General features: G+C 40.0%; 1 protein-coding gene across 3 annotated transcripts in view; it reads right to left on the reverse strand.

Annotated features, from left to right (window-relative positions):
• The window catches only part of RALGPS2 (Ral GEF with PH domain and SH3 binding motif 2), a 182,867-nt gene that overhangs the window by 132,738 nt on the left and 38,054 nt on the right, over positions 1-12,075 (reverse strand). For all 3 annotated transcript variants that reach the window (XM_007989357.3, XM_007989356.3, XM_037985901.2), the window contains one exon: positions 778-917. In XM_007989357.3, coding sequence (XP_007987548.1) covers positions 778-834 — 57 coding nt within the window. In that variant the 5' untranslated portion in view covers positions 835-917. The remainder of the gene's footprint in view (positions 1-777; positions 918-12,075) is intronic.

Genomic DNA, 12,075 nt, shown 5'->3' on the forward strand with positions numbered 1-12,075 from the left:
CTTTACAGTTGTGGAGCAGAACAGTAATAAGAAATTTGATATTGTGGACATTACAAATGTCTGGTCCATCAAAAATGCTTAATAAAATTCATGAGGGAAGCCAGGACTAGAGATAAAAATAAATAATCTACATAAGAAAAACAACGGAAACCATAGACTTAGAATATTTTCAGTGATATCAAGGCCTAAGTAACTGGCTGGGGCAAAATGGAGCCCATTTTGGAATGGAGTTGAGGCTATTAAAGAACTTTGAGGTCAAGGTGTTAAAGGGTCATAAACATTATTCTCATCCAATATACTAAGAGAAAAATAAAGGAAAAATAAAGAAGAAATATAGAAGCCAGATGCTAAAGTTACTAAGGAAAGCAGGCAAGTTCTCTAGATCTATATACAAAGAAAAAAAAGAAGAAAGTTGGGGCAAAAATACAATCATAATATATTCACTAGAGGTGTGAGCATCTAGTTCAGTCTTCACATCTCCATCTTAAACGCTAAACTTTAACCCAAGAACCAAATATTTCTTTTAAAAATAAAGAGTTTTATGAGTTACCATTATTTGCCATTATTTTTCAAATATCTTAAGTAGATAAGGATTAAGTATATCTATGACGCACAGCAAACATATGAATCACTAAAGTAAAAGTTAAAATGTGTACTTCTGCACATGTACTTCTGCACTAAATGCACTTCTGATTTAAGTATGTGAACAAACATAATGCTTGAAAACTTAGAAAGCCAGGTAAGAAAGTTTATACCTAAGCTTCTTAAATATCTTACCTCAGAAGCAGTAGCTGCAATATTGACATTGCTTGCCTGCCCGTTCATTAGGTCCATGCTTTCCTCATCAGTACCTGACCTTATGTTAACAGCAACAGAGGACTGATTGCCTCATGTCCAAGGCCACAAATACATTATTCCTGTAAAAAATAAAAAAGTTAAGCAAATGTCCTCCCTCGAAGTTTAAGAAAACAACTCTATGCCTACCACCGTGACAAGAAACAAAATACTTCAACTTCACTAAACTCTATTATTTTAGCTCAGCCACTAAATCCAGATTGAGGACAACCTTGTATGCTCTTTTCAAACAACTAGAAACACCAAATAAACAGTATTCAATAGATGTTACTGTTATGTTCTTCATAAGCAAAGCAAAAGCATAACTTTTCGCTAAGTGGTTATTGTGAGGGAAAAAAATCAAATGTACAACTTTTTTAAAGTAAATAAAATGTGTAAAAAAAAAACGCATGGCAAAGTAACACATACCACAACACAATAAATTTTTAGTGATCCAAATGACACCCGTAAATCAACAATACTGAATACGCTTAGGGAAGATACATCATACCCACATAATAAAGAAACACAGAACTTCTGAGGACACAGGATGGCAAATAAGGAGCCAAGAGCAAGTTTCAAGCCATCAAAATTCTAGTCAAATACTCTTTCCACAACACAGATTTTCTACTTTACTGGAAGTCAGAGTACTTACTTCAAGTTCTAATATCTTTCCATAAATAACTTGCCATATAAACTGAGTAGGTAACTTTACCTCCCTAGGTTAGAATTTCTTCCTCTCTGTAAAATGACAGCGGTAAATGAATTTTAAGATCCCTTTTCAACTTTAAAGATCTATGATGTATTTCATAAGAGAAATGTTAAGTGTTTATAAATTAGGTACTCTATGCTATATTCACTTTAAAAGCTGAGTTTTAAATGTCAATAATAATTACTTCAATGCTAAGTTTCCTTTCTCTGGAGAAGCAATATAGGATATAGTGATTTAAAAGTACAAATTTTGGAACCACATTACCTCTGTGTAAATCCAGGAAATTTTAACTTTTCTGTACTCAGTTTTCTCATCTATAAAATAGGGATAATAAGTACCTACACTTCATAGAGTTGTGGTGAAGAGAAATGAGATAACATACACAAAGCACCTAAAACAGTGTTGGTACTAGTAAATATGCTATTAATATGATGCAATGAAGATGCAGATGCTTCTATCTACTTAATCCCCATAAGGCTTAAATTCAACAGAGTCTCTTAAATAAAAAAGAAAAGACAACACCTTAGAAATATATCTTTGGGAAGCAATTGTTGCTGAGTATCACTAAAAATCCTAATTGCAAACACAATGAATGAGAATGGCTAAGATCTGTTTCCTAGATGTAGTAAAACATGCTCTTGGTTTTGAAATGCTTAAAAATTATTACTAATGATAGCAGCCTTCAGTCACATCTTGAATTTATCTTAATTTATTCAGATACAGCCTAGGCACCTGCTAAGAGAAGAACATTGTGCTAGAATTTTTTAAATAGAAATATATTCAAAATCATGAAGTTTTAAAACCATTTAACAGCACCCACTTAGAAAATCAATGTGAAAATGAATAAACTATAAAACAATTTCCTCCTATCTAAACTATCTCATTCTATAAGCTTCATTATCCTTATATTATTAAGAATCAACTTATATTTATACTGCTATACAACAAAACCAGCTTGATAATCCAGATTATCTGAACAGAGTCTCTCAGTTTGCAAGATATTTTTCAAATTATTTCATTTCACTCCAGTTTCTAGGCAAGATTAAGTATAACATGAATTTATAAATCAGGGGTGCCCCCTAGTGCTAAGAAAAAGACTTTAATAGTTAAAGGAGTTATATCTTTAACTTACTTTACATATCAAAATATACAATTTATTACTATTACTTAAAAAAAGGTAATACAGACCAGGAACAATATTAAAATATTTGTAAACTATAAGCATGAAGAATCACGTTTTCTCTTTTTTTTTTTTTTTTTGAGACAGAGTTTTGCTTGTTGCCCAGGCTGGCATGTAATGGCATGATCTCAGTTCACTGCAACATCCGCCTCCCAGGTTCAAGCAATTCTCCTGCCTCAGCCTCCTGAATAGCTGGGATTATAGGCACAAGCCACCACACCCAGCTAATTTTGGATATTTTTAATAGAGACAGGGTTTCACCATGTTGGCCAGGCTGGTCTCAAACTCCTGACCTCAGGTGATCTGCCAGCCTTGGCCTCCCAAAGTGCTGGGATTACAGACCTGAGCCACTGCACCTGGCCTTCTCTGCTTTTAAAATAAAATGTCACTCATATATTTCATGAAAATTAAGGTTATAATGAAATCCATTACATATTTTAAAATACAGCAAAGCATACCTTAAAGAATATAAACTCTTCATAACTACTTACAAATGTACATGTCAATAGTATTTAATAATGTTGAAGTGTAACAGAGAGGTTTATATGATATTATAAAAATACTACAAGTTCTAAAAGAGATACAGGTTTATTATTTTAGTATGTGCCTCAAAGACTTTTCTATACTTTGCACCCAGAAAAGTTCACATTAAATATACCAAATATATGCTTTAATATTTTACTTACTTTTGTTAGTGTTATAAATGACAAGATCTTTCAACATGACTACCAACATCACAACAGCCATTTTTTTAAGAGATGGTGTCTTGCTCTGTCGTGCAGGCTGGAGCACGTAGCACAATCTTAGCTCACTGCAGCCTCCAATTCCTGGGGTCAAGCAATTCTCCCACCACCTCAGCTTTCTGAGTAGCTAGGACTTCAGGTGTGCAACACCATGCCCGGCTAATTTTTTACATTTTTAAAGAGACAAGGTATCACTATTACATCGCCATCTATAAAATAGCAGACATTATTTCTCAAAGTGTAAAGAAAAGTTTAAAAATAGGCCGGTGCAGTGGCTCACGCCTGTAATCCCAGCACTTTGGGAAGCCAAGACAGGTGGATCACCTGAGGTCAGGAGTTCGAGACCAGCCTGGCCAACATGGTGAAACTCCATCTCTATTAAAAATACAAAAAATTAGCTGGGTGTGGTGGCATGCGCCTGTAATCCCAGCTTCTTGGGAGGCTGAGGTAGGAGAATCGCTTGAACCCGGGAGGTGGAGGTTGCAGTGAGCCGAGATTGCATCACTGCACTCCAGCCTGGGAGACAGAGCGAGACTCTGTCTCAAAAAAAAGTTTAAAAATAACAAAGTTACTTCATTCATTTGAGTTAAAATTGTTTTGCCTTCAGTCAATAAAAAGAGATCCTACATCTAAGTCTTCCAGATATAATTTTGTCACATTTGAACTAAACTATGAAAGTACCGGCAGATTCATTTGTAAACTGTCCCACATCTACATAGAGAGGTTGTATTTCCATATACCTAAACAGCTTGAAACTAAACAACTTGTGGGGGAAGACAGACTTTCAAATGATTAAATATTAAAGGGAGAAAAATCTATAAAATAATGCATTTAAAGGTTATGCTTTATCTCCTGCATAGAAAGTTCACTCAAGATAATTTACTAAGTAATCCTAATAGACAAGAGCTGAGATCTCCTAAGATACCTGACCCAGAATATGAATATAGGTTAACTAGAAATTCAGGTAATAGAAAAGAAGTTCCAAATAAAAAGATAAACTGTGCTCCAAATATTTTGTGTTTTTGTTTTTGGTGGGTATGAAGGTATTTTGGCCAGATGCTCTACTCAAAAGACTACCCCATAAAAGTTCACTTAACTCATTATAGTCTGTATTTGCAATAAGACAAACAAAAAACTAACATCCAGATACAATATTAGCAGTTAAAGCATGAAAACAACCCAAGTGAATCATAAATAGGTTTAAATATTTGACAAAAGTGTGCTACTGTGGACCTAGGAATGGTCAGAGAAAGGAACATAGCACATTAGTATGGAACAGCAGAACAGAAAAACAACATGGTAGTGCTGATGGCATAAGACAGACATCAAGATTCCATGGTTGAAGGCTCTTGAGGAAGAGATTCCCTAAGCCCTAGGGGATAGCCATTAAGGATCTCTTGCACCTGGAATGTGAGGCTAAACTGAACATCACAGAAAAATCTATAGGCAAAGGACTGCTACACAATGGAAAACTATGCAGCCATTAAAATACTGTAATACTTACTGACACATGAAAAATATTTATAACATACTGCTAAATGAATGAAGCAATTTACCAAACAGTATGTAAGGTATAATCCTTTTTGGTAATCATTATTATAACATAAAGAAGAGAGATGCACCAACATACACTAAAATGTGGTTATCGCTAGGTTCATAAGACAATTTTTCCCTAACTTTAGCTTACCTGTATATTTTTTAATTTCCTACAAAGACATTAATTAGAAAAAAGTAAAAGAACAAAAACAGTTTTTCCTCACAGACTGCTTATTAGTTACAAGAAAAAAAAAAATAAGTAACTATACTGTGTGAAGAACTGGACAATCCCTTAACTGAGTAGATCAAAATTATCACCAATGGGGAAAAGAGAGACATCATGTGCCTCCGGATGTGATGATACTCTGGGAAGGACACAACATAACTGACAAGAAGTTAAGCTGGGAACCCATAACTGAAATCTAACCTCAAGGACATGGACAAATCTCAACTGAGGAACATTTGATAAATATATTCTTCAAAAAACGCGAACGTTATGAGAAAGGCCGAAGAACTATTACAATTTAAAGGAAACGCAAGAGATACAGCAACTAAAGGTCCTGTATTGGATGGTAGTAAATGCTTTAAGAGATATTATTGGTAATTCACAAAATTGAAATATAGACTGTATATTACTGTATCAATTTCCTACATGTGACAATTTCCTGTAGTTATTAATACATAAAAGGAGGCTGGGCACAGTGGCTCACGCCTGTAATCCCAGCACTTTGGGAGGCCGAGGCAGTTGGATCACCTGAGATCAGGAGTTTGAGACCAGCCTGGCCAACACGGTGAAACCCTGTCTCTACTAAAAATACAAAATTTAGCTGGGCATGGTGGCAGGCGCCTGTAATCCCAGCTACTCCAGAGGCTGAGGCAGGAGAATAGCTTGAACCTGGGAGCAGGAGGTTGCAGTGAACCAAGATCGTGCCACTGCACTCCAGCCTGGGCAACAAGAGCAAAACTACGTCTCAAAAAAAAAAAAAAAAAAAATTACATAAAAGAACACCTTTGTTTTTAAGAAACACAGAAATACTAAGAGGTAAAAGGGTGGCCGGGCCTGGTGGCTCACACCTGTAACCAATCCCAGCACTATGGGAGGCTGCAGTGGGTGGATCACCTGAGGTTAGGAGTTCGAGACCTGCCTGGCCAACATGGTGAAACCCTGTCTCTACTAAAAATACAAAAATTAGCCAGGCCTGGTGGCTGGTGCCTATTGTACCAGCTACTTGGGAGCCTGAGGACTCAGTGAGCCAGTATCGCATCACTGCACTCCAGCCTGGGCGACAGAGCGAGACTCTATCTCAAAAAAAAAAAAAAAAAAAAAAAAGAAAAGGAAAAAAAAAGGTATGAAGTATGCAAACTAATCTTAAATATTTCAGGAAAACAGTATGTATATGTGTGACAGAGAAAATAAAGTGAATATAAAGATAATGTGGCATCGTTTTTCCCCCAACATGGTTGATTAGAGGCTTTTAGCATGCATCAGCCACTTGGAAATATCAGGATAGTGCATAAAGATCAACTGCGGGCTTGGCATGGTGGCTCAAGCTCAAGTCTGTAATTCCAGCACTTGGGGAGGCCGAGATAGGTGGATTGCTTCGCTTGAGTATAGGAGTTCAAGACCAGCCCGGGGGGAGAGATTGCATTGGGAGTTATACCTGATGTAAATGACGAGTTGATGGGTGCAGCACACCAACATGGCACAAGTATACATATGTAACAAACCTGCACGTTGTGCACATGTACCCTACAACTTAAAGTATAATAATAATAAATAAATTAAAAAAAAAAAAGTAAAAAAAAAAAAAAAAAAAAAAAAAAAAAGGCCAGCCCGGGTGACACGGTAAAATCCCATCCCTAAAAATACAATAAAAAAATCAGCCAGGCATGGTGATGCGCACCTGTAGTCCTACCTACTTATGACACTGAAGCAGGAGACTCACCTGAGCCTGTGAGGCCGAGGTTGCAGTGAGCTGTAGAACAGAGTTGCAGTGAGAACAGAGGCTGACAAAAGTAAGTGAGGCCCCAGTATTCAAGAAAGGCAGAGAGCCTCCCTTTGTGACACCTTTTCCCTGGGGATCTGAGCAACCCAAGCCAAGGAAGAGAACATTGCTGCTCCTAATCCCTGAAGCTAACTGGGGTGTTGGAACTGTGCTTTCCTCCAATGCAGGCCCTGGATGGCGGGGAGAGCTGCTACAGCTGCACTTTCTCCTGGACAATGAGACTTGTGGCCAGGGCCAGCTTGATGATCTGAAACCAGTCTCTGTATATTACTGCTGGGTGCCCCAGCATGCTCTCCTAAGATCATGGTGCAGCAGGGCCCTCTCCACTCCACCCCAGGCATAAATCCAGGCATTCGGAACACCCAGTTGCCTGGACCAGCAGCCTGGGCCACCCTACCCTTCATGGACATTGATCATGGTGCAGCAGGGCCCTCTCTGCTCCATAACCAGGCAGATCTCCAGGTATTCAGAGCATCCCTTTACATGGATCAGCAGGCTGAACCACCCTACCCTTTCTGTGCATAGATTATGGTGCAGTAGGGCCCTCTCTGCTTCACACTTAGGCAGATCTCCAAACATATGGAGCACGTGCTTGCATGGACTAGCAGCCTGAGTCACCCCATCCTTCCTGCACATGGTGGGTCCTCTCCACTTCATGCCCAGGCAGATCTCCAGGCATTCAAAGCACCCACTTGCCTGCTTCGGCAGCCTGACCTGCCCCACCCTTCCTGGGTGTATATCGTGGTGCAGCAGGGCCTCTCTGCTCTATGCCCAGGAAGATCTCCAGGCATTCAAAGCATCCGTTTGCTGGGACTGGTAGCCTGAACAGCCCCACCATTCCTGTGCAGAGATCCAGGTGCAGGGGGTCCCCATCTCTGCTTCATATTCAGGCAGATCTCCAGGCATCTGGAGCACCTGCTCATCTGGAACAGCAGAGTGAGCCACCCTACCATTCCTGTGCAGAGATCCTGGTGCATGGGGGGCTATCTCTGCTCCATGCCCAGGCCCCAGGCATATCTCCAAGCATGTGGAGAATCCACTCTCCTGGATTATGAGTGTCGGCCGCCCCTATCTATGTGCAGAGAACTTGGGGTCAAGGAGGTTTCTCAGCTCCATACTTGGACACACTTCTGGACGTTTGGTGGCCACTCACTGGATTCTCCTTTGGCCTTGGTTCTTGTGCCTGCCACTGGGGGAACTGTAGGTGAACCTGCTTGGTCCAGCCCTGCCCACCTTCCACCCCTCCTCACACCTCCCCAGGGCTGAGGAGGGAGCACAGACCACTGTTTACTCCAGGAATCAGCCCACTGCCTGAGGCCACAGACAACATCTCCCAGTAAACAAAGATAAAGTGTACACGGAGCCACTTTGGCCACAGATAGCGCTTACCCGTAAGCGCCCTCTACTGGCTGATAGGTAGAACTGCATATCCCAATTAAAAACCTGCCAATAGAAGTGCTTATGGTTATAGAAGCAAAGTCAAGACCCTACCCAGCATTCTTTATAGTCACACCCCCTGGGGAGTGGGGAAAGAGAAGGAAGAAAAAATCAATAATATCACAGAGAAAGAAAAAAAAATTCTGCCTGCACAAAAATAATTACAAAAATTAGAAGTGCCAATGTCTCCAGATGAGAAGGAACCAGCACAAGAATTCTGCACCATGAAAAATCTGAATACAGTGACACCACCAAAGGATCACAAAAGCTCTCCAGCAATGGTCCCTAACCAAAATGGAAACTCAGAAATGACAGATAAAGAATTCAAAGCATGGACTGCAAGGAAGCTCAATAAGATCCAAGACAAGGTCAAGTATCAACACAAAGAAGCTTCTAAGGCAATCTAGGAAAAGAGATAAACATCTTAAAAAGAAATCAGGCCAGATACAGTAGCTCACATCTATAATCCCAGCACTTTAGGAGACTGAGGTGGGGGAATCGCTATGAGCCCAGGAGTTCAAAACAGCTTCTGGCCCACAGTTGTGCTCTGTGGGAACTCAGCTGGATGGCACAGCCTCCCGTTATCCCACAAAGCACCTAGGCGGCAGGAGAGGCATCCCCACCCACCTCTGCTACTGGTAGCCAGGCAAGTTGCACCTGCTACAGCTTCCAGCCCAGTGGTCCTACTTCAGCCTGAATCTGTTGAGAAGCACAGCCTCCTGCCTTCCTGGAAACACTCAGATGACAGGGTGGTCAACTCCACCCACTCCTGGCCTGGCCTTTTGCAGTCAGACAGGCCATACCTGCAACAGGTAGCGGGACTACCCAGGAGTCCCGCTTCTGCCTGAATTCTATAGGCAGGGACAACACTGTGATTCCTGGGGAGTACATGAAGAGCAGAATAGGGCTTACTTGGCAAGGATACAGCCTTTGCATGAGGCAGCCCCATGGACCAGAACATCCAATAAAAGAAATGCAGGCATAGAGACAGTAAACAGAGGGGGCTCCTCCACAAGAGAAGACTAGACTCAAAGTCAGTCGACTGAACCCACCTTACACCATAATCAAACCCCCAAGGGCATCCAAGAAGATAAAAGCCAAAAAAAAAAAAAAAGGCCAAAGGACAGCAACTTCAGAGACTGAAGAAATATCAGCCCACATGGATAAGAAATAATTAGTACAAAAAACTCCAGAAACTCAAAAGGCCAGACTGTCCTGTCTTCTTAACCCCAACTACATTAGTTCCCCAGCAATTATTCATAACCTGGCTGAAATGACAGAAATAGAACTCAGAATATGTACAAGATGAAGATAATTGACATTCAGGAAATAGTCAAAGCCCAATCGAAAAATTCTAAGAAATACAATAAAACAATACAGGAGATAAAAGATGAAATGGTCATTTTAAGAAAGAACCAAACTGAGCTGATGGAACTGAAAAACTCACTTCAAGAATTTCAGAATACAATCACAAGTCTTAACAGCAAAATAAACCAAGATGAGAAAAGAATTTCAGAGCTCAAAGACCAGCTCTCCAAAATAACTCAGACAAAAACAAAAAAAACAATAAACATGTGATTATGTAAAGACAGCAACTTTATGACTCACTGGCATCCCTGAAAGGGAGAAAAAACAGGCAACTTGGAAAACATTTCAAGATATTGTCTGTGAAAATTTCCTCAACCTCACTAAAGAGATCAACATTCAAATTCAGGAAATGCAGAGAATCCCTGAAAAATACTACACAAGAAGATCAACCCCAAGACACACAGTCATCAGATTCTCCAAGGTCGAAATGAAAGAAACCATGTTAAAGGCAGCCAGAGAGAGCAGGTAGGTCACCTACAAAGGGAACCCCATCAGGCTAATGGCTGTACTTTGAGCAGAAAACCTACAAGCCATAAGAGATTATGGGCCTATGTATTGGTTAGTTCTCACACTGCTATAAAGACACACTAACTGGGTGTGGTGGCTTACACCTGTAATCCCAGCACTTTGGGAGGCTGAGGTGGGCAGATCACTTGAGGTCAGCAGTTCGAGACCAGCCTGGCCAACACGGTGAAACCCTGTCTCTACTAAAAATGCAAGAAAAAAAAAAATTAGCCAGGCGTGGTAGTGGACACCTGTAATTCCAGCTACTCAGGAGGCTGAGGTAGGAAAATCGCTTGAGCCCAGGAGGTGGTTGTGCAATGAGCTGAGATTGTGCCATTGAACTCCAGCCTGGGCGACAGAGCAAGACTCTGTCTCAAAAAAAAAAAAAAAAAAAAAAAAAAAAAAAAAAAGACATACCTGAGACTGGGTAATTTATAAAGAAAAGACGTTTAATCAGCTCTGATTCTACAGGCTGCACAGGCTTCTGCTTCTGGGGAGGCCTCAGGACACTTACAATCATAGTAGAAGGCAAACGGGAAGCAAGCATATCTTCACATGGCCAGCAGGAGATAGAAAGCACAAAGTGGGGATCTGGTTGTTTTACACACTGTCAAACAACCAGATCTCATGAGAACTCTATCATGAGACAGTACTAGGGGCATGGTCCTAAAGCATCAGAAACCACCCCCAAGATCCAATCACCTCCCACCAGGCCCCACCTCCAACACTGGCAGTTACAATTCAACATGAGATTTGGGTGGGGACACAGAGCCAAACCGTATCAGCCTATATTCAGCAATCTTAAAGAAAAAAATTTCTAACCAAGAACTTCATATGTAGCCAAACTAAATTTCATAAGCGAAGAAGAAATAATATCCTTTTCAGAAAAGCAAATGCTAAGGGATTTTGTTACCACCAGATCTGTCTTACAAAAAGTCCTGAAGGCAGTGCTAAACATGGAAAGGAAAGACAGTTACTGGCCACTATAAAAATACACTTAAGTACACAGGCTAGTAACACTATAAAGGCATCACACAAGTCTGCATAATAACCAGCTGGCAACATGACAAAAGGAAATAATCCACACATCTCAATACTTACCTTGAATGTAAATGGACTAAATGCTCCAATTAAAAGGCACAGAGTGGCAAACTGGATAAAGAAGCAAGACCTAACTGTATGCTGTCTTCAAGAGACCCATCTCAAATGCAATGGCGCCCACAAGCTCCAAGTAAATGGATGGAGAAAAATGTACCAAGGAAACAGAAAACAGAAAAAAGCAGAGGTTGCTATTCTAATTTCAGACAAAACAGACTTTAAACAAAGATTAAGAAAAAAAAAGATAAAAAAAGGGCATTACATAATGGTAAAGGGCTCAGTTCAACAAGACCTAACTATACTAAATACATACACACCCAAAACCGGAGCAGCCAGATCCATAAAGCAAGTTCTTAGAGACCTACGAAGAGACACAGACAAACACACAATAATAGTGGGAGATTTCAACACCTCACTGACAATAGGCAGATCATTCAGGACCTGAACTCAACACTTGATCATATAGACCTAACAGACATTTACAGAACATTCCATACAAAAACAAGAGAATATACATTCTTCTCATCTGAACAAGGCACATACTTTAAAATCAACCCACAATCAGACATAACACAATCCTCATTACATTTAAAAAAAAAAAAAACCCAAAATCATACAAAGCATACTCTCATACCACAGTGTAACAAAAATAGAAAT

This window comes from Chlorocebus sabaeus, chromosome 25, assembly GCF_047675955.1.
Source record: "Chlorocebus sabaeus isolate Y175 chromosome 25, mChlSab1.0.hap1, whole genome shotgun sequence".
In the NCBI taxonomy this organism is placed as follows: domain Eukaryota; kingdom Metazoa; phylum Chordata; class Mammalia; order Primates; family Cercopithecidae; genus Chlorocebus; species Chlorocebus sabaeus.